Source organism: Rhamphochromis longiceps, linkage group LG16 (genome assembly GCF_057381845.1).
Source record: "Rhamphochromis longiceps isolate RC_006_pf linkage group LG16, R_longiceps_female_GT1.1, whole genome shotgun sequence".
Lineage (NCBI taxonomy): Eukaryota > Metazoa > Chordata > Actinopteri > Cichliformes > Cichlidae > Rhamphochromis > Rhamphochromis longiceps.
Genome location: NC_140572.1, coordinates 37,039,438 through 37,063,661, shown reverse-complemented (window position 1 = coordinate 37,063,661; position 24,224 = coordinate 37,039,438). Strand labels below are relative to the sequence as shown.

Here is a 24,224-nt window from a genome sequence, read left to right as displayed (position 1 = left end):
TTTGGTCAGTCAGTCATGCATGTTCGTAAGCCGTCTGTAATAATTTAAAAACCCTTTTGTGGGTGAGCTGAGTTCATATTGGTTTATGCACAAACCCGGGCCAGATAAATCTAGTGAGCTCAGTAGTGTGGAAAGCTTACTGAAGTTCCCTCTCTGTGGACCTGTGTGATTAAACAGCTGATTACTTGGTGATTAGAAATGGATTGCTTATGTTTTCATAACTCTAATGACTGGATAACGTCCAGCAGTGGCTGCGTTGCTGCATGATTGCAGCTGTTATGCAATAAATCTTTAATAGCGTTAGGACGATGATTCGAATACTTGCCTCAGTAAGGGTGGTTTTTCATTCGCATTAGCCTGATATGTGATAGCTGGACACAAACACGGACAGAACAGGAAGCAGCCTGTCAGTAGCATCATTTATGCAGACTGTAATTTAGGAAGAAAACTCCAGTTACATTTTGTTAAGCTCTGATTTATTTTCCATAAAGAAAAAAAGTCAAACCACATCATATCCACACTGTAAAAAAAGAAGAAAGAAATCTTGCTGTGAGAAGAAGAAATCTTTGCAATCCGAAAAAAACCCCCACGTAGAATTTCATTTTCTCTCCCATTGTTGCTCTAAGTCAGCATCTTTATAATCTTTTTCTTCGCTTAGTTCGAAATGTAATTTCAGGAGTTCTTAGGACTGCACTGTGTGCAGATGCCAATATAGTGTAAGCTAATAATGTGCATATATAGAAGCCCTTAGAGGAGCACACAACAAAAGGTGTTTTCTGCTTTAATTGAGCCGTCTTCTTGTTCTGTGCCTTCACATCAATACTGCAAACATTCACTTTGACGATTCACTGGTCCCACCGGGTTTCTGCTGAAGCTGGAAAGGAATTAAAGATGAGAATATTTTCCTCCCGCTGTTGTGCACCGTTGCTTCTCATTCTCTCTGTTCTATCGTTATAGCGCTGTTCAGTGATACACTATCTTTTCAGATAAGCAAACACAAACACACCATGCCTGTTTATACAGCCCATCAATTAATTTGCCACGTTTTTCATCTGCGTTCTAACGGTATCATAAATAACACGTCTGCCTTTACAAGTTTGTGCCTCATTATAAGGAGAAAAGCTTTGATGTACTCACTGTGGTCACCTGCTGCTACCTTTGTTGCTCCTGCGACAAAAGCAGGTAAAAAAGAAATCAGATTGCAGTTATATGACAGGAAGTCTTCACCTCTATCTGTGTCATTACTGCAAATACGTTACAGCGTGCTCTCAAGCATAGTATTGTATTTTTTCACTGTGAGCTATGGACTGTAAGAATCAGCTTGTTATGGTCCATAGTTTTCACATTTCATAGTGGCGCCGGCCACATGTGGGTTTAGGCAAATGTGAGTGACAGGAGTGGAAAAGTGAAATTGTAGATCCACAGCAAGGAAGCTGGAGGAAGCACTGGGCCTTAGTGCAATACATCGATCTTTCCCTGAAGATAAACCATCACTACACACCTTTATGTGGACATCTAGAAGTTTATGACAATAAAATGGATGGATTGCTGGTCACAGGAGGCTGGACCCACCTGGAGTAGACACCAGTCTATTGCAGACTATTATTCAAAGGAACAAAGTAACTAATTTTCAAGTTCTTTCCATACTCACTAGTAAATATGTGTAATTACAAATTGATTTATTGATAGCATATACTTGAGATTTGTTATCCCAGCATCATCAAAGTGCCTCCATAAGACGGAAATCTGATAGCCACCTTGAGCTTATTTAGTTTAAATAAGTAGTTCTTTCAGAGTTTTGAGACATGATCTGATTTCAGTAAGAATCCTTATTTACAGAGACTCACATCAAACCAAACGTCTCCTCACAGATCTTTTGCTGATTGACTTTTGTTTCCTTTGTTTTTTATAAGTTCTGCATCTGTGGTGAAGTTACTTTCTATCTTTCTGTGAACAACGCCTGATGTATTGAACAGTGTGCTCAGTTTTGACCTGCCTGAACGTGCTTTGATTACATGCACTGCCCTCCTAGAAACCTTCAATCTAGTCTTGATTCAGTGTCGAGAAATCTTCTCTCAGCTTGGAATACCAATTTGACTTCTGACACTTTGTGTTAACTCCGATGCTTTCTCCCATCACAAGACTACTTATTAGGCAATGTTGCCGGAAACTAAACCCAACGGCAAATTTATAACATGTGAACAATGGCTGCAGGTTTATTTAGCTGAAAAAAAGCCTCTGAGGAATAGATTAACCCTTGTGTTGTCCATGGGTCATTTTTGTCCTCTAAAGAAATCTTTTGCTATCAAAAATGTATTTGTTATTCATCAAATGGGCTGAAAATAACAGAAGTTATTCATTACTATACTATGAATGATTGGAATAAGTTTCAAGTAATTTGATTTATTTATGTGGTTTTTATTGAATTTTATAACGTTGGTGGTCCTCGTGGACAAAAATGACCCCAAAGTACAAAGTGTTGCAAAGAGCCGTATTTTCACACCATACTGTTTTCAAACATCTTTGATCTTGGATCACTGATGTGTGGGGTCAAGCACTGGTCATAACAACCACAACAGGCAGCACAATGAGGAGGCAGGTGCTCTATATTCAATGAAATTTTATTTATACAGCGCCAAATCACAACAACAGCCGCATCAAAGTGTTTCGTATTGTAAGGTAGACTCTACAATAATACATACACAGAAAGTATCCTCAAAAGCCTCCATTGCACTGGAGATTTGCATACTTTGATGAGCATACTTTTTTTTACCATGTTGTGCAAAGCAATGACCAGTAGGACAAAGCACATATTGTCCTCTAGTATAATGAGGAGGGAGAATCAATGTTCAGGAAGATCCAGGGTTAGAAGATATAGAAAATATTGTCAATATTTAGAGCACATGCTACCCTTTCTCTGAAAAAGCACATCAGCCACCTGCAGAAGTGGAAGAAGGCTATGAAGTGAAGAAAAGTGATGAAGAATCTGAACTATGTTCAAGTAGGTTCTCAGGCATCCAGGACATGGTAGTCTGAGGAGCTTGGAGAGAAAGTGACTGGGCTTCTTGAAGTTTCTTGAATTTTCAGAATGTGAAACTGAAATAGAAGATGTGTCAGAGGACTACACATCATCCATTTCAATTATGATGAAGACAAAGAATCAAGCAGGAAAGAGGAATCAGCTGAGACAGAGGAATATTTGCAGTAACGTGAGGAAACACTGATCTGGTCTTCTAACCTTCCCAGTGACAGACGATGCCTGACTCTCTCATGTGCCTCAGAGAAAGATGATCTACCACAGTCCAAGCACATGTGCCAGGTCCCATACTCCTTCAGTGGCTTTTCTACTCGAGTACTGAAAGCATTATACACAGTGTATTCTGCTTGTATTCTGCTTTTTAACGTTCACATGCCAATGGATGCATCAGAGACCAAGTTGGGGTTCAGTAACTTGCCCAAGGACACCTTGGTAAGAACTCCAGACTAGAGCACACAGAGATTGAACCAACAACCATCCAATTAGCAGATGACCTGCTCTACAGCCAACTCAATGATGAACAAGGAGGGACAACAAGAGAGGAAGAAAAATGGACCGAATGCAGCTGTAGGCATATGTGGGTGTGTGAGGACCTGCTTGCTCCTCCCCTTTGTGAGTGTGGACGCTTCATCTCTTTGCTCTTGAATGCTTTGCTTCTTATATTGATTTTTATTGATTTTTATGCTGATTTTTTCCCTTTTTTCCGTATGAGCTTACCTGCGATAACTTCTGGACACTTGTAGATCATTAGGACTAGAGTGTTCTTAACAGAAACAGCAACATTTTATGGTTACCTTGTCCTCAGCGCTCCATGTGTCTGTGGCCTAGACACAGCTGAAGCCTGATTACAGCGTCTGGGCACCGAGCAGCCTCAATAGCCTGGAAAGGTGCTAACCGCTAGGCTAACTAGCAACAAGATGCCTTCCCTCTCCACAGATGACTACCACAGCCTCCTGCAGAAGATTGCAGTACTGGAGACAAAAATTCATCGCTTAGAAGTAAACGTGGAGGTAAATGGACTGTGTGGAAATGAAACAACCTTGCCTTTGATTCAAAACAATGGCGATGAGCAAGCTAGTACACAGCTAAGGAGCACAGATAACATGACCAAGAAAGTAGACTCTGTGCATTATTATAAATCCTCAAGTGATAATCCCCCCTTAGACTGTCTTGGTGCAAAACCAAGACATAAATCATGTCTCCTGGAAGGGGGAGGACGTATCACAGGCAGGGCACAGCGAGCTGAAATCTCTGAAACCGACTGGCCTTCACTTCCTACGAGACAGAGAAGCTCTTCTACCCCTGTATACGGGAGGAAACAGGACTGGACAACCGTGAATAGGAAGGTTAACAACAAACCTCCAAAACAACTGAATGTGAAACTGCAGAACAGATTTGCTCCACTATCAAAGGACCCTGGATCTATATCGGACAACCATCCATCTAAAAGCAGCGAAATAAGGTCTGAAAATCTGTTAAAAAGTGAAAGGCCACAGGGAAAGCTAAAGGCTAGGCCTGAAACTCTGATTGTGGGTGACTCTGCCGTAAAGGATGTACAAAGGATGTGCGGTAAGAACACTAAAGTCCTCTGCTTTCCTAACGATATGGTCAACAACCTGAAGGAGAGAATTCTTCAAATTGCAGATGAATATCCAACTGTGACAAACATTGTTCTGCATACAGGGTCAAACGATGTGTCCAAACAACAGTCGGAGGTTCTGAAACGGGACTTTACTGGATTATTAAATACTGTAAACTCTCTGAATGCAGCTGTATTCATCAGTGGACCTGTACCGTCGGTCAGAGGAGGAGACGAGAGATTCAGCAGGTTGTTTACACTGAATAAATGGCTTATATCAGCATGTGCTGACCACTCAGTGCACTTTATCGACAACTTTAATATTTTTTGGGAACGCAGGCATCTGTTCAAAGCAAATGGATTTAATTTTAACAAGTCAGGGGTGAAACTGTTCACCTCCAACTTGTTTTATTTCATACGTCATCCATCCGTGCTTGGTGCCAAGGCTGAGATAAACGAGGAGTTATCTCATAAAGAGGAACAAACAGAACTCCAAGAACAGACAAAGCCCAGCAGAAACCTTGAAGAGGAGCTCCATTTGCCCCCACCCGGGAAGAGCCTCAGAAAGGAGAGACATCCATGGCATCTGAGGAAGAGCCTCAGAAAGGAGAGACATCTAAGGCAAGAAGAGGGGTCCCTATTTGCCTCCAACTCTCTCAACAACACCAACGACCAGGACCAGGGACCACGACCTTCCCCAGTCCCCCAAACCCCTGACAGGCCATCACCCTCCTCCCCCTCCCTTTCTCCCTCCTCCCCACACCTGAAATTCACTGAGGTGATGATGGAGCGGGTCAATGCTGGGCTCAGATCTACCCCCCGTCCCAATCCCTTTTTGTCCCCCATAAACCCCCCACCAGAGCGGCCAAAGGTTCGCCATCGAGCCCCACCCTCAACAGAGCAATCGAAGTCACATTGCCCAGCCTCGCCCCCCTTAGTTCCTCTTCATGCCCTGTCTCCGCAGTCTGATGTGTGATGTGTGAAGGGTCCGGGCTGTGAGGATTATGGCAGTGATGACTTTTCCCAGGAGAAGCTGGGACCCTGTTTACTAGAAGGTTTTAAAATTTCTGTACTTTTAGGTGACAGGAGACATGTGGCCTGGTCAAAACACAGAGAGCTGCACTCTAAAAGATCTTTAAACATAGTAAACATACCTTGTGTGCCACAGACTGCTCCCAAACACGAGGGGACAAGTAATACCTCTAAAACACTTAAGTTGGCTTTATTAAACATTAGATCTCTAGCTGGGAAAACATTTTTAATTAATGATTTAATCACTGAGCACAGCCTTGATTTTATGTTTTTAACTGAAACTTGGTTGGACCAAAGTAACAGTGGAGCTGTTCTCATCGAGACGACCCCTCCTAACTACAGTTTTATCAGTGAGGTCAGGGCGAGCAGGAGAGGAGGAGGGGTTGCTGTCTTATTTAATGAATCATTTCAATGTAAGCAGCTATCTCCTGGAAGTTTTCAGTCTTTTGAATATGTGGCTTTACAGCTGAAGGCCCCATCCAAAGTTGTGTTTCTTAATGTTTACAGGCCTCCCAAATACTGCACAGACTTTTTTAATGACCTCAGTGAACTGCTGTCTGTGATCTGTGTTGATTTTGACTGTGTAATTATTGTTGGGGATTTTAACATTCATGTGGACAACCCTCAGGACAAAGGGACTAAAGACCTGAGTAACACTCTGGGCAACTTTGGGCTGACTCAGCATGTAACAGAGGCCACACATAATAGAGGACACACTCTTGACCTACTGATCTCCAAAGGCCTGAGCATTTCAAAGGTTACTGTGTCTGATGTGGGCCTGTCTGATCATTACTGTGTTTTCTTTGAAAGTAAAATCTCAGCCCACACAAATATATCAACAACAGTGATCACAAAACGGTGTATAACTGAACACAGTAGTGCAATTTTTAACCAGGTCTTCCCATTAACACCTGACCTGCCCAGAGGGTCAGTCAATGAGCTCGTCAATAGCTTCAATGCTAACATGTTAAATGTAATGGACACTATTGCTCCCATTAAGGTGAAGGTTATCTCTGGAAGGAAAAAGTCTCCATGGAGAAACTCCACACTGGTGAAAAATGAAAAAAGAGAGTGTAGGAAAGCTGAGCGCAGATGGAGAAAAACAAACCTCCAGGTTCATTATGACATTTATAAAGAGAAACTTCACAATTATAATTTACAACTGAGGAATGCAAGGAGGTCCTACTTCTCTGACATCATCACTAAAAACAGCCATAATGCTCGGGTCTTATTTTCTACAGTTGACAGGCTAACAAACCCTCCTGTGTCAGTGGCAGCTGAACTTCATTCGACCATGGCCTGCAATGACTTTGCCAAATTCTTCACTGAAAAAATCCAAAAAATTAGACAAGCAATTGGTACATCAACAGCAGATCCAGGATATGTACTGTGTCCACCAAAAAACTGTTTAAACACCATGAAACAGTTTCAACCTATTAACAGCAAAGACCTGGAGGACATCTTAGGTCAACTGAACTCCTCCTCCTGCTGTTTAGATGTCCTGCCAACAAGTTTTTTCAAAAAGGTCTCAAAGACTTTAGAGTCAGACCTGTTACAGATCGTCAACTTTTCTTTATTATCAGGTGTGTTTCCAGAATCACTAAAAACTGCTGTAATCAAACCTATACTGAAAAAGGACAATCTTGACAAGACACAAATGAACAACTACAGGCCGATCTCAAATCTCCCGTTTTTAAGTAAGATCATTGAAAAAGCAGTTTCTCAACAGCTCAGTTACTTCTTAAAACAGAATAATTGCTACGATGCCTTCCAGTCAGGTTTTAGACAGAACCACAGCACTGAAACTGCTCTGACCAAAGTGTTTAATGACATATGTCTGAATACAGACAGTGGAAAAATGTCAGTCCTAGTTTTACTGGATCTCAGTGCAGCATTTGATACAGTTGACCACAACATATTACTCAAACGACTGGAGAACTGGACAGGTCTTTCAGGAACTGTACTAAACTGGTTCAAAACATACGTAGAAAACAGGAAATACTTTGTATCAATAGGTAACTTCACATCTGAGCAGACAAGTATCACATGTGGAGTTCCCCAAGGTTCCATCTTGGGACCCCTTCTGTTTAACATCTACATGCTCCCACTGGCACAGATTATAAACAACAACAAAATAAACTATCACAGCTATGCAGATGACACACAAATATATATCACAATGTCACCAGGAGACCGAGGCCCTGTACAGGCTCTTGGTAAATGCATTGAGGAAATCAATGACTGGTTGTGCCACAATTTTCTCCAGCTAAACAAAAACAAAACTGAGGTAATAGTCTTTGGCGCCAAAGAAAAACGATTACAGGTCACCAGAGAACTTCAATCCATACATCTAAAAACCACAAACCAGGCGAGAAATTTGGGTGTAGTGATGGATGCAGACCTAAACTTAGAAAAACACATTAAGACAATAACAAAGTCAGCTTACTATCACCTCAAGAATATATCAAGGATAAAAGATCTGATGTCTCAACAGGACCTGGAAAAACTAGTCCATGCATTCATCTTTAGTAGGCTTGATTACTGTAACAGCATCTTTACAGGTCTACCTAAAAAATCAGTCAGACAACTACAGCTCATTCAGAACTCTGCTGCTCGAGTCCTCACTAAGACCAAAAAAGTGGACCACATCAGTCCAGCTCTGAGGTCCTTACACTGGCTGCCTGTCCGTCAGAGGATAGACTTTAAAGTTCTGATGCTGGCCTATAAAGCTCTGAATGGTTTAGGACCAAAATACATCAATGACCTCCTGACCCAGTATGAACCTTCCAGATCCCTCAGGTCATCTGGATCCGGTCTTTTATCAGTTCCCAGAGTCAGAACCAGACACGGAGAAGCTGCATTCAGCTTTTATGCTCCTTATATCTGGAACAAACTCCCAGAAAGCCTCAGATCAGCTGAAACACTCAGTTTATTTAAATCCAGGTTGAAGACTCACCTGTTCTCAGCTGCATTTGAATAAAGCACCAAATCCACACTTTAAGCTTAAATTTCAAAACTTACATTTAACTACTGATTTTATCTACTGTTCTGATTTTATGTTTTGATTTTATATACTGTTTTGTTTGTTTGTTTGTTTGTTTGTTTGTTTGTTTGTTTGTTTGTTAATTAGTTAGTTAGTTTATTTGCTTGTTTTAATCAATTTTAAATCATGCTTTTTATTTGTTCTTGTTTCTAATGTCTCTGTAAAGCACTTTGAATCACCTTGTTGTTGAATTGTGCTATACAAATAAACTTGCCTTGCCTTGCCTTGCCTTGCCTTGCCTTACTGCCGTGCATCCAGTAGAATCGCTACGGCCAGTTTATGACATCCTGAGTCTGGTAGAGAAGTTTTCATGCTGACACAAGATTAATCATAGAAGCACAAAAAGGACATAATTTCTTGATAAAGACACAATAGATGATCGTCGTTCATGACACAAACGTGCTCCCATTTGAGGTGTATGATGTGTGTTGGTGTTGACTTGACTTGAAACACAAGTGGGTGTTCCTCCTGCTGTGATGTAAGATCCTGGTACTGATGTGACTGTATGAGCACCAAGTCCCCTTCAGAGGACTCTGTCCCCTCCAACAGAACATCCAAGTAAACCAGGGAACTTTGAGACAAAAACATGGGCAGCATGTGATGCAGGTCCAGCTGTACATGGAACATGCTCGTGTGCGATGGCAAACCGTCTGTCCTGCAGTCAGGACACGAGTTGTCCCTAACATTGCAGGTTTCCAAAAGAAAACAATCACCTGTAACAGCTTGTTTACTGTATATGCCCCTTGGCCTGCAACTGCAGAAAGAATGCTGTCCATGATGGGACCAGTGCAGAGGAATAAACCTGAGCTTCCTCCTGCACTTGGGTCAAATATGGACACGCCTTTGTCCTCATGAAAGTTTGCCTTCACTCAGACTCATGCCCTCCTACCATGCCAAAATATAGAAAACTGTCAGGCAATGAGTTGGAATAAAGTTGAATAAAACCTTGAAACACAGAGATGGATGATATTTTATACTTGTTGCTTCAAAGCAAACGGGGTCATTTTTGAGCCCTGAGGACCACAGGTGTGATTATGTGCTGCCATTTAAAATTTATAAATGGTTCAAAAAAAGAATTCTCACTAAAGTTCAACATACAGCACTCTGTATGTTGAACTTTAGTGAGAATTTAAAAAAAAATTTTTTTTTTTAAATATTTAATTTAATTAAATATTTAATTTTCTTGTTTTATTTTCGCTAAAAAACAGGGTGTATTTTTTGTAAACAAGGTCTGGTGGCCCTAAAATGTAAAATGTTGAGTAAATTTTGTTTTAATGTGTTGGTCTTAAGTAAAACTAAGGTGTAACACTGAATTGATTGACAATTTATACTTTATACTTTAAAAAACAGTCAAATGAAGTGGGGACATTTTTGACCCCTGAGGACCACCAGTGTGATTATTTGCTGCCATTAAAAATTTATAAACGCTTGAAAAAAAAAATTCTCACTAAAGTTCAACATACAGCACTCTCTAGTTATTCAGATAGTCAAAATTATCTAAACAATTAAATATTTAATTTTCTCAATTTGTTTTCGCTAAAAAACAGGGTTTATTTTTTGTAAAGAAGGTCTGGTGGCCCTAAAATGTAAAATGTTGAGTAAATTTTGTGTTAATGTGTTGGTCTTAAGTAAAACTAAGGTGTAACACTGAATTGATTGACAATTTATACTTTATACTTTAAAAAACAGTCAAATGAAGTGGGGACATTTTTGACCCCTGAGGACCACCAGTGTGATTATTTGCTGCCATTAAAAATTTTCAAACGCTTGAAAAAAAACTTTCTCACTAAAGTTCAACATACAGCACTCTCTAGTTATTCAGATAGTCAAAATTATCTAAACAATTAAATATTTAATTTTCTCAATTTGTTTTCGCTAAAAAACAGGGTTTATTTTTTGTAAAGAAGGTCTGGTGGCCCTAAAATGTAAAATGTTGAGTAAATTTTGTGTTAATGTGTTGGTCTTAAGTAAAACTAAGGTGTAACACTGAATTGATTGACAATTTATACTTTATACTTTAAAAAACAGTCAAATGAAGTGGGGACATTTTTGACCCCTGATGGCTCACATTGTATGCAAATCGGGAGGACATCACAAGGGTTAAATCCATATGAGTGAGCACACATATGGAACTATACAAAGACAGAATCTGGAAGTGGAAGTGGTGCAGAGTATTAATTTTATATATATATATTTTATTTATCTTGTTTCTGAACTTGTGTCTCTCCATCCCAACCTGTTTCATATTGATATATTCAGGATTTTCAGCAGCACTCGGCAGATGGGGGAACCCCGAAGGACGACAGAGCAGTGTAGTGTAAGAAAATGACTCACTCATGTCATCATTTTTGTTGTGAGCTTTAGTAGATTTGTTTCTGCGATCAGCTGATGTTTACTTTGTGGATTTAACCAAATACTTCCTGGAATATTCTGCATGTAGGCAGATGTTATGTGACCCGTTTTGGCTTCTGTCCAAATGAAAAGGTGGAATTTAGCACGCGTTAGAAAAGAACATCATCTGCTTAAATTGACCCTGACCTACTGTGCAAAACCTAAATAATTGCACATTTATAAGCAATACAAATTAAACTCATATTTGCAAATTAATATTATTTTAAAAACTTGTCAGAAGGTTCACTAAACACATCATTTTTGTTGTGCGCTTTAGTAGATTTGTCTCTTTGTGTACAGGCTGCAATCAGCTGACGTTTAATTTGTAGATTTAAAATATAATTATATATCATATTTCAGCCTTTAAAGGGTTAAATGTCCAGTCTGTGAATGCAGTAACTGAAGCTTTGATTAGCTTTTTATATTTTTGGGGGTCAAACTGCACAAAACTGTGTTTGATGATGTTTGGTGAGCTGTGTGGAACGCAGGACTTCCAGTAACTGCCACTGAAAAAGCAAACAATCCCAAACATCCACTTTAATCCCAGGTTATACTGCATGTGTGTGTTTTAGCTTAACTTCACTGTAATGCAGTGTTGAACTGGACCTGAGGCGTAAGCTGTGTATGAACACATGCACCATCGGCAGGTTTCATGCTTGTTTGCAATAATTCTTTGGGTTTTTGTATCTTGACTTCACAGAGTGCAATGACCACTTCGTAGCATCTGACTTTGTTTATGTGTCCAAATCCAGCAGTGATGTCTGAACCTCTGCACACACACATGTGTGTATTCATATCCTTGTGGGGACATCTCATTGACATATTGCTTTCCCTAGCCGCTTACCCTAACCATCAAAGATTCATTCCTAACCCTGACCCTTACCCTAAACCTAACCATAACGTAACTGTAACCCTGACACTAAAACCACATTTGGAGTCACATAAATGCCTTTACACTGGTGAGGACGGGGATTTTGTCCCCATAACAGCTGTTGGTCCCCACAAGTGTAGTAAACGTCCAACGTTTGGTCCCCACAAAGATTTATAAACATACTACACACACACGCACGCATGCAAATGTTAACTCACAGACTTTCACGCAAACAGAGCTGACAGAGTAATTTATACTTGAGCAGAAAACATACACAAGTACAAACACAAATGCAGCGATTCTATCTACACACGCACACACAAATGCACACACACACATGTCAAAAATAAACATCCTCACACACTCAAAGCTCCATCTGTTCACCCCATGATATGATGTTTGATTTGAAATGTATACGACGGGTGAGAGAAAAGAAAAGTGAAAAACATATATAATCTGAGGGAGAAACCATGTGACGGCATGTGCGCATTTCAGGTGCCAAAAGCAACAGAAAACACTGCACTACCAGAACAAAGCACACCTTTCAAACGTTGCTAAATATTTATCACTTTTCCTCTTGGGAGGGAAAGAAATTACACACAGAGGAGGAAGAAAGACGCTGGAGGTCCACAAAATAACAAAGTAGGAAGAAAAAGTAGGACTTTTTGTCAGATGTCCTTGTAGAGTGTTTGACTTGTTTTCTTTGGATTTCTTTGGTTTGGATGGATTTCTTCCGTTTTTCTCTAAGACAATATCTCCAAGAATTCATAGCAGGAATATTTTCAACAATGAGTGTGAGTGATGAGGAGGTTTTTCTGGTTGACAGCTGACTTATACAGTTTGAGGTCCTCATAGATTTGTATCTGTGTGTAAAACCTTTAATTTCCCCGTCCTCAGCTTCAGCTCTAGCTCTTTGATGCTTGTCATCCCAGTTTTTCTTCAAGGGATCTCTTATATCTCATCAGATGTGACCGTGGCGCTGTTGATCAAGACTGTTACAGCAGCGTGCTCTTTTTGTTTGATCTCCTCACAACACAACGGCATCTCTGCCGGTCGACTAACTCGTCTCCACAAAATGGAAGTGAAACAGATGATAAACACTCTCTGAATATAAATAATTAAAAACGTAGTAACGGCCTGACTCTGATGAGCAGAGAGAAACTCATTCTTGACTTTATTAACATCTTTGCCCACAAGCGACATCTGAATACTTTCATAATGTGATTAGCAAGGGATGTATAAGGGCAGGAGTCAGAACGGTGTCTCATTTGAATCGCCAGACACTTTATTAGGTACACTGTTTTCCCTTTAGAACTGCATTAATTCTTTGTGGCACATGGTTCAGAGATTTTGGTTCACACTGACGTGATGCTGCAGATTCGTCAGCTGCACGCCCACAATGCGAATCTCTTTATCCACCACATCACAAAGGGCCTCGAATGGATTGGGATCTGGTGACTGTGGAGCCCATTTGAGTGCAGTGAACTCAACGTTCAAGTAGTTTGTGTTGATTTTAGCTTTGTGACTTGGTGCGTCGTCCTGCTGGAAGCAGGAGGTGGAGTCTGAATGATGCTCAGTTGGTACTAAGAGGCCCAAAGAGTGCCAAGAAAAGATTCCCCACACTATTACACCAACACCAACAGCCTGAACATCTGCTGGATGGATCCATTCATGCTGTTTACACCAAATTATGATCCTACCATCAGAATCAGACCAAGAAACACATTTCCAAACCTGTGATGTCCAATTTATGTGAGCAGGTCCAAACTGCAGCCTCAGTTTCCAGACCCTCGCTGACAGGAGTGGCAACTGGTCTGCTGCTCATTAAATCACCTTCTTTCCTATTCTGATCTTCACCATGCCTAGTTGCTGCCATCTGATTGGCTTTTTAGATATGCTGCATGGCAACAAAGTGTCCATTGATCATGTTTGGATAATTTAGTGCTAAAAAAATGTATGATTTCTTAGTGCAGTGGTTTTGACAAGTGACTGATCCTCAGTTCATTCCCAGGAGACAAAATCCCTTCAGAGCTGCATCAGGAGGAGCATCAAGCATTAAGACAAATGTCCCAAATCCTGCGGTGGTGAGAAAGCTGCATTCAGCTTTCTTTAGAGTTTATAAAATTGTTCGTGAGGAGTCGACTTTCACATGAGAGATGTGTCATCGTTTTAATACAGCTGCAGCGGTGTGGGCTGATACTTCCTGTTATAGTTTAAGGGCTGAACACTGCACAGGGTTTCATAATATTTTCTTCAGCAGTTATTAGGCTATATCTTTTGTCGTGATGATTGCAATTTAAGGAGGAAGAATATGGCATTCCCATTACAAAGTAATACCAGGGAAGTGCCTTTCTACAGATTTGATTGGCCGAGCCATTCATCATGTGGCTCGGTGATGAGAAGCAAGTTGATTTGCAGCCAAGGTTTAGCCAGATTCAGTTATTTTTCTCCCCGCTGTGCCGACACACCTACTGCCGGCCGGACTCGCTTCAGACATGAAAAACGGAGCTGCATTTCTTTCATGCGTGGTTACAGTCGACCTGAACTAACAGCAGCGAGACTCCAGGGACGCTCGCCACTCTGATTGTAATTTCATAGAGTGGTTTAATGCCACTAAATATAAACTACTCCTAAATATAATATAACTCGGAGGTCATGGGGAGTGCAACATTATACAGGAAACCAAGGGTATATTTTTTACTTTAACTGGATTTCCCAAGTGACATTTTCAGTTTGAGATAAAAAAAAAAAAAAAAAAAAAAAGAAAGTCAGCAGAGAATAAAAGAGCGTTTCTGCAGGAAGCATCACCCCTCCCCTTACCTCACGCTGTGAGACTGAGGGGAGGTTTTCCCTGGATTGTGTGTCATTATTTTGTCACTATTTCGTTTTTAATAATCCATCTAGATCTGCACCACCAACAAGTCTCCTCAGCTAATAATTAATTTTCCACTGACAGCATGACTTCCATGGTCGAGATAACGATGTTTGTTGTTCCAGTTACTGTGAATAACTCAACATGACAGCAGAGTCCCTCACAAAATACAAGCGTGCAGTGCGCCATTATTTTTTCATAAACGCCCCATCAATCTGCCGCCGTACCTGGACATTTTGCCAGCCCGACTCCTCGTATTCCGGTCTGCAGAATAAAGGACCAGTTTTGAGCCGGCAAGTCACCGGAGCAGCGTCTGTGTTTTTTTTTTTTTTACTTATTCATCATCTTTGGTTTTATTTATTCACACTGCTCTTCTGTCAGCGGATCAAACTAGTTGAAACAGCAGAGTCGTGTCTAATTCAGCCGCCCTCATGGTTTAAAAGCCTGACCCTCCGTCTGCATCTTGTGTCCTTCGCCTTTTCTCCACCTTTCCCTGCATGTGGTTCACAGATGGTCGGTGGCGGGATGTTTCAGAGAATACGATTCTGCATACCGAAGCACAAGCTGTGAAATTATTGTACATTTAGACATATTTTTCCAATCTCACACCCTTTTGTTATGAGTGAGATTGGACACATCGTCTGTCTCTCTCTCTGTCTCACACATTCAGGGGATCCAAATGGATCAAATGAATTTAAAAAACCACTTGAGGTTTGACCATGCATACTTTAATTTATGCTGATGAACTAAACAACTGGCTTGTTTTATACACCAACACACCAACACCTACACAGCGCGGATCAAAGTGAAATATCTAGATGTGCAGTGCTTCGTTTGTGTTCCACATAAACCCCTTACCGATGTGTAGGGAGGATAAAAAGTTGCGTAACGTTTAGCAAAGGAAGCAAAGTCGTATCTGCAGGATTGTGCTTGTGGCAGTGCTGCGGAGGGTGCGCGTGCTCGAGGCGTCACAAAGAATTAAAGGTTGTCGATAACCTACATAAGCTGATTTCTCTGCCTCGGAAACCCGTGTTTGAAATTTGTTGTTACAGAAACTAAATGACAATATTAACGAATTCAGTTTTTGCTGATAGGCATGTCGACTAAAGCTCCGGTCTCATCATCTGTTTGTCTTAGACAACAACAAATAAAACGTGACAACCTTTTCTGAACTCCATTCTCTCTTTTATCCACCTCCCCACGTTTGACTTCAGAGAATACTTTAACCTTTAAAGAAAAATGCCGCCTGTACAAGTTTAGCATGTGATTAGTGCCAATTGTGAAGCGGTTTTTAAATAGCAGCAAGAGCGAGAGGCTTCGTTACTGTTTGTAATAGCAAGCCTTGCATGAAGCTATCTTAATTCTTTGTTTAAATGAGGCAAACCATCTCTGTAAACCTTCTCCTCTCAGTCCTGGGATATATGCTGAAATGGAAAATTGAATTCGAGGAAGCGGACTATTTTTGTGTTTCTTAATTTTCTGAGTAAACTCGATACCCTCACATTGGTTAAGCTCTGTGTTGAAAACAAAACTCTTACATGCATATTTTGGAGCTTATGTTTCTGGGTTAAATTTAAATGTGTGATTCACTGTAAGCAAGGACCAGGACGAGAGGCCCTCAGCTCGGTGTCTCCGTACTTAGACTACTCTTAAGAATACTGTTTACTAACTGAATATGATTTATTGAGAATTAAATTAGGCTACTTGCTAATTACACTCTGATGACCCAGCAGAACAGAATCCCAGCAGTGGTGGTGAAGATGAAGATGGAGGCTTGGATGGAGCTCTGAGTGAGCAGGTGAGGTGGAGATGAGGAGGAGGTACAGACTGACGGAGGAGCACTGAGAGTTAAAGCACACAGGCTGATTAGCTCGCAGAAAGTGGGCAAGAAAATGAAAGTGATGTAAAGAAAAGATTAGCAGCTGAACACCAAGGAAGGAGAAAGATGAGAGATTGCACATCTTCCATGTTGAACTCACACATAAGCTTTATTTAAAGCAGACCAGGGTTGGTCACCAAAATTTACCAAAAAAGGTTAGAGGGAAAGTAAAAGCAAGCTAGGTTAGGAGCCCGCTAACTAGTGTTAATGTATAAGGAAAATACAAAAGTTGCAGTCACTGAAAGGAAAGAAACTCACAGTACTTCTTGGACTGACTGTTATTACAATGAACCAAAAGGTAATCCATAATGTTTGCTATATAATCGCATTAAGAATGATCAACACCTGAGACACAGGTGAGCAGTTCAGTTCAGTTAAATTCAATTTTATTTATATAGCAGCAGTTGCCTTAAGGCACTTTATACTGTAAAGATCCCACAAAAATACAGAATCGAACAGCCCCTGTGAGCAAGCACTTTGGTGACAGTGGGAAGGAAAAACTCCCTTTTAACAGGAAGAAACCTCCAGCAGAACCAGGCTCAGGGAGGGGCGGGGCCATCTGCTGCGACCGGTTAGGGTGAGAGAAGGAAGACAGGATAGAAGACATGCTGTGGAAGAGAGACAGAGATTAATATTAACTAATGGTTAAATGCAGACAGGTGTATAAATACACAGTGAGTGCAGGAGAAACAGTGCATCATGGGAGTCCCCCAGCAGCCTACGCCTATTGCAGCATAACTAAGGGAGGATTCAGGGTCACCTGGTCCAGCCCTAACTATATGCTTTAGCAAAAAGGAAAGTTTGAAGCCTAATCTTGAAAGTAGAGATAGTGTCTGTCTCCTGAATCCAAACTGGAAGCTGGTTCCACTGAAAACTGAAGGCTCTGCCTCCCATTCTGCTTTTAAATACTCTAGGAACAACAAGTAGGCCTGCAGTGTGAGAGCGAAGTGCTCTAATAGGGTGATATGGTACTACAAGGTCATTAAGATAAGATGGGGCCTGATTATTTAAGACCTTGTATGTGAGGAGCAGGATTTTGAATTCTGGATTTAACAGGAAGCCAAAACAGGAGAAATCTGCTCTCTTTCTAGTCCCTGTCAGGACTCTTGCTGCAGCATTTTTGGATTAGCTGAAGGCTTTTCAGTGAGTTTTTTGGACTTCCTGATAATAATGAATTACAGTCGTCCAGCCTGGAAGTAATAAATGCATGAACTAGTTTTTCAGCGTCACTCTGTGACAGTTTTTTTTACAGATATTGCACAAAAGTAATATATATTGAGAGAAAGTTGCCCATGTCAATATACAACGCATATCTTAGTACAATCTTAATATGGTTCAAAATACAATTGAAATTGATGTATAGTTGTGATTAAAGGGGACATGGAGATATTTTAACTTTGACCTCACAGACTTTAACTTTGTAGTCAGCCTCAAGTGGTCGTCTAGGGAACTGCAGTTTTGGTCAGTCCTACAAGAAAACAGAGGCTCCTAAGCTGCTCCCGTGGACACAAGATAATAACCTTTTCTTCCTTTTGAGTTGGAAAACATTTAATCTGCAATAGAAGCATAAATGCGTTCAAAGCACCTTGCAAAACTTACCTTGCACTTACCCTATTAGAGCAGTTTGAAATGTCACAGCCTGTATGCCGAGTTTAGATAGTGCTGAAACTGAAATAGTATACCATTTACTTTCAAAGTGCAGTGTGTATAGCAGCCAAATGGCCTCCTGACACACAGGCTGAATCACTCTTTTCTCTGTTGCATAAGATTTTATGATCAAATGAAATGGTGCCTAACAGAAATTACACCGAGAGCTGCATTTAGCAGCCTGCTGAAGCGCGTACATGCAAACACACACGCTCCATACTGTCGGCTTTAATTTGACGCTAACCTCAGCGACGCGGGGTGAACTGGTAACCACTTCCATCTCTGTGTGTGCACTGCGCCTGCCTCGACTCTGTTGTGCTTTCTTTCGCTCAGTGACTCATAAGCATCCCCTAAAACCCCAGTGCTCATTAGGCCAGCAGCAGGACCAATGTTCTTTGTTTTAATCTCTGCTGCAAATGATTTGCAGGACTTCAAGGAAACAGTCGAGGAAGGAGGTATACACCCAGAAAAAGTGAACTTGCTACCTACAGCAGCACACAGTGCTTTGTAGCGCTGGTGCCGTGCCAAGCTGCCCTGAGCTGTTTGCATCAGCAAACCTTCCACAAATAAGACCTCGTGTTGGGGCTGCATCGGCAAAAGCGCTTCAATATTAAACTAACACGTTAAAAACAGAGAGCACATATTCAGTACTTGATGCGCTGATTAGAAGTAGCGATCCATCCACAGAAAATCATCATCTAACCTTTTAATTCCCCGCAGAGCTGTAAGCGCATTTAAGCCTCTTTCTTGTTTTATGGTCCTTACTCTTTTAGTTTAGTCTCAGAGGTCTCATTAACCAAATTTCTTGTCGCAGCCGACAGCTGTTTTCAGCAAAATCCTCAGATAAAGCTGCTGCACGCTACCCGCCCAGCATGAAATGGCAATAACAGTGAGCGACTAGTTAGTGAACAAAGTGGAATAGTAAGCTGCCGCAAGTTTCCCTCAGGAGGAGGCTAAAAGACAGAGCTAAAAGGAGAATAAAGTGGAAGGTGGCCACTCTGGGTGAATGCTAATGTTGGCTAAATGTGCAAACACAAATATTATGGTTTGGTTCATATATGAGTGGAAAAAGTTACTTTATGAGATAAAGCCACACAGTTTGGCTTTTTCACAGCGCTGAGGGGTCAAAGGTGGAGCAGGTGGAGCATTAAAAGCGAGCTGTTTATTGTGGCTGATGGTAAAAGGCAAAACACAAAAAGGGAAACTGAGAAGTATAAATAAAATTGTGACCAGGAAATTGTGTTGTTGTGTTTGCACATCTCTGTTGCTTGTGGGGCTCGCACACAAGAATTTCACTCGCATGTGCTGTGCCAGTGTGCCTGCACATGTGATGTGACAATAAAAGTGATTTGATTTGATTTGATTTGATAAAACCAAAACATGTAGAAAAAACCGAGGCAGGAAGAACAGACTGACACTGGACAGCGTCTCACACACAGCTGGACCAAATCACAGAAGATGAGACAAGGGAAGCTAAACTAAATGCGACTTTCAAAGTAAAACAGGAAGTGCAATAATTAAACAGGAAGCACAAAGACACATGAATGAAGTAACTACAGGAGACCTGACTCCCGAGACTAAATACAGTAAGAGGTTGTTTTTATATTTTATTACATGCTAAAGTGATAGAAGTAGACAGGAACATTTAAAGATGTTAGCCTGTGCTTTCTATTTTTCTGATTGTAAGAAAAAAAATGATCAGTCATATTTTTCTGCACTAACACAAGCCGCACCTGTAAAGATGTTCCCCAAACCAGCTTCTGACAGGAGGCTCTCCTGAGTGCTAGCATGCCATTGGATAATTCCATTAGCTTGGGGGGGGTTGAAGGTTATCTTGTAAAATGCCTGGCACAGAAACCAGCACATCTTATCTGTGTAAATTCCCCACAGTGTGGAAGGTGGTCCTAGATGTGGTTTCAGAAGCGTAATGGATTTGGAATCAGAGCAGCCCGCACAGAACCAGCGCTGTGCTGTTTTCAAGTTTAACGGGCTCCTTTATTTCCACAAAGATGTGGGGAGGCCGGCTGCGTCAGTACGGCTGCTTGCACAAAGAGACAGAACAGCTTTGTACTTGATATGACAACCTCCTTCTACCCTAGAAATGTCCCCGAGTCACTCCTGAGTAGAAACACTCTTAACTATCAGTCTGGGCTGTCTAGCCATCCTGTCTCCTCGCTGAGGGCATCGCCATCCTCAGATGTCTCCAGGCCTTGCACAAATGATTATGAATGAAACATACTGGATTAAATCAACTATAGAAAATTCATTTGAATCACAAAGTAAATTATAGTAGTCAATAATAATAAATCATTTTCATTAAAAACATTCTAATATAAAAGTTTGATATTTCTTCTCCATCCATCCATTTTCTTCCACTTATCCAAAAGAGGGCTGGAGCTTCATCCAGCTGTCGTAGGGTGATTTAGAATCGCCAGTTAACCCAGAATTAACCTGACTGTGTATGGATTTTGGTTAACTGGTGACTCTTTAACTGGGAGGAATTGTGGGAGGAAGGAGTACTCAGGCAGGCACAGAGAGACCCCAGACTGGAGTCTGGGCCTTCTTGCTGTGAAGCGATGGTGCTAACCACCGCAAAGCCATGCCATCCGTTTTTTTCCTTCTCATTCTTTATAAAACCTGGTGACAGCTGCTGTTAGTTAAACGAATTAACTTGACACAGCCAATAAAATCTACATGCATCAGCTATCACGTTAGCAAGAAAACTGGGCGCTAGCTTGGCTACCGATGATCGGGATCTGCTTTTGCCTGAAGTTCATGATTGAAGTTTGAGTGTTGACAGGATGTAGCGACACTTCCTGTTGGGTAAGTGTATAGCGAGTTTGTTCTGCGTCTCACTTTGCTGCCTTCTCTTTTTTTGTTTTGTTCTGCAGGCTCTACGAGGAGCTGACAAACTGCACGTACTTGGTAGCGCTGAAGATGGACTGCTTCTGGCCCAACCGGCTGGTGGATGAGTTCTTCATCCGGGTCCACAGGCACTACTTTCACAACTGCTCTCTGACCGGACGGCTTCCCATGGACCCTCCCAACCGCATCCTGGGTCCGTTTATTGTCGTGCCCATCCTGGTCACCCTTCTCATGACGGCGCTGGTGGTGTGGAGGAGCAAGCGCAGTGAGGGGATTGTGTAGGAAAGAGGCGGTTCACAAGACTCAAGACAAGAGGTGCTTTTTGTCACGCCACTCTCACCTTCAGTGACCAAAGACTCTCTTCTCCTGAGTGTCAGTGTCTGGGTAAAACACAAAGGACCAGTATCGCTATATCATGGACCCAGAAGAGGAAATAAATGAGACTAAAAACCATATACTACTTCAGTGATGCTTCATTGTATCCACACCAGAGTGAAGGCTTTACAGCTCCTGCTCCTTCCACATGGATTGAAGTCATTTCTTTAGTTTACAGAGCACAAAGGTCACCTCCATCAGACCAGGAACAGGAAACGGCTAAAAGGACATCGTAAACACCAAAATCTCTTTGCTGAGAAAATGCTTGCAAATCATTTTGGATCTGATGCTAATCAATTTACACACACACACACACACACACACACACACACACACACACACACACACACACACACACACACACACACACACACACACACACACACACACACACACACACACGCGAACAGGAATTTTACAACTATTCTTGGAAACCATGAGCATCACCTCACGCATCAACAGAGACTCAAACGACGAGGATACAGCAGGAGACAAAGTTTAGACTTCTGTTAGGGAACCCAGGGAAATGAACTGTGTGTGTATGCAGCATACCATAAATATATACACTATATACAATGTGAGATTGTCTTTGTAACATAACCGAGACAACAAATTATAGGTCAATACATTTATTTCTGTCAGATATTAAATTTTGTGATTTCTTGTAGTCGCTTTAACAGACGTGTGTATTATATTTATATATAATATACAGTTTATTAATCATGCATATGCTAAAGAAACACAATTAAGAGCAGAGACATCCAGACTCATATGTCAGGACTGCATCTCGGTCTTTCTTCGCTTGCAGGGGTTGAGGACTTTGATGATGTTGTGTTTTGCAGCTTCCATCATGGATTAAAAAAATGAAAACAAGAGCAAAGACTTGCAAACTCACAGTGGAAAACTCACAGTTCTAACTACACAGAGATCGTGAACCTTAGGCTTCAATCGATTCATGATCTCCAAGTGTGGCAGAGTGTGCCGTGCAACCTGTTTCCTCATTGATATTTTCGAATGCTCTCTTCCCTTTATAGATTCATTGACCTGTCAGAAACACACCCACACTTTCCCGACACGATCTTTTCTTGTTGCTTGTGCCAAAAGTTCTTGGAAAAATAAAGGGCGGTGCTTCCTGTGGAATGTCTAATTTTCTGTTGGAGTGACTTCTGTTGACTGGTTTTAAATATCTATGTCCAAGAAGCAAAGTTCAATAAAACGTCTGCTTAATGTGTCTAATACGCTTGGGAGTTGCACTTGTGTTTCTTATGAATCAGAATCAGAATACTTTATTGATCCCTGGGGGAAATTATATGAGATGTAAATAGTGCAAAATGCTCCTGGATGTGTTAAATATTAATCATGAATCCAGCATTAATATATGCAGGCCTTAGTGCACCATGCTGAGTCATAATGAATGCACTTGGTTCAAGCATGTGTCATTTGCTGAAGTAGGAAACGTGAAAAAGGAAAAACTGTTAAATAATGTATAAACAAAGCAAGAAGCTCCTGTTTATATAGAAAAGAGTGTTTTTCACTCAGTAATTACTGATAAATGTAGCAATTAAATATCATCAAGATCTTGTTTTCACACTAAACTGTCATGGTCCGTGGTCCTGTGTCTGTGGAATGCGTGATGCTCGGGTAGCCACACCCCCGGGCTGGGCCATCACCAGCACACCTGCTCTCCATCCCGGTGATTACACGGAGATCCACTTAATCCGGCGCTGACGGATGCTCCACGCCAGTCCGTAGTCATCCCCACAGTGGTTTCTACTCGGCGTCTGCTACCTGCCTGTCCTCTGGCTCGACTGGATCTCGCGGTGCTCACCTGGCCCACTCGCCATTCCACGGACTTTCTGCCCCCACGGACTGCCACACTTCCCTCCCGAGCTCCCACGGTTCCGTTCTATCCCCCCCCCGTCCCGATCCCGGCTTCCTCGTGTCATTGTTTCCCCGGATTTTTAGTTTCTGTTTTGCTCTCTACTTTCCCCGGGTCGCCTTTCGTTGTTTTATTAAAGTGTCTTTTTGTTAGCTCGGAGTCTGCGCCTGGATCCTTTCGTGCCCGCGCACCACGGCGCATGACAGTAAACCACTGGGAAAACATAAAATGAGCCTGTGAAGATGCCAGATATGAATTGTTTGTATTGGTGCTGTCACAGGTGCGTGCTTGAAGCCCAACCAATAAGACAGCCACAAGATCTTGTTCTTTACTTGGCTTTTTGCTTGATGAGAGTAACTAGAGGCAGCACCAAGTCTCAAATAATTAACAAAAAGACCAAATCAAGTCTCAAGTGTTTCGAGACGTCTACGGCAACTCCAGTCCAGCAACTTGATTAGATAACAGACACCTGGTCAAGAGAAATCCAAGTCAAGTCTTAATTCAATCTCATCAACAAAAGACCGAGTTGAACTACGCTTGACAAATGGAAGTCGAGTGTTGTTCAAGTGCACACTGCCTTTAAGTCAAAATTTTGAGTGTTGTTGTTAGCACTGCAACTCTGTCTGATAAGTAAATACTCCAGGTGCCTGCAAACTACTGCTTTCTTCATGTAGTGAGGACTGAGGAGTTTTTACTTTCTGAGAGTCAAGTCTCTAAATAGCTAAGGCCACATCACGACTTAACTGTAAGCATA

General features: G+C 41.4%; 1 protein-coding gene across 2 annotated transcripts in view; it reads left to right on the top strand.

The window, feature by feature from the left end:
• Positions 1 to 21,990, top strand: part of ramp1 (receptor activity modifying protein 1) — a 78,631-nt gene extending 56,641 nt beyond the window's left edge. For both annotated transcript variants that reach the window (XM_085385396.1, XM_085385398.1), the window contains exon 3: positions 21,243 to 21,990. In XM_085385396.1, the coding sequence (XP_085241522.1) occupies positions 21,243 to 21,498 (256 nt within the window). In that variant the 3' untranslated portion in view covers positions 21,499 to 21,990. The remainder of the gene's footprint in view (positions 1 to 21,242) is intronic.
• Positions 21,991 to 24,224: the final 2,234 nt, after the last annotated feature.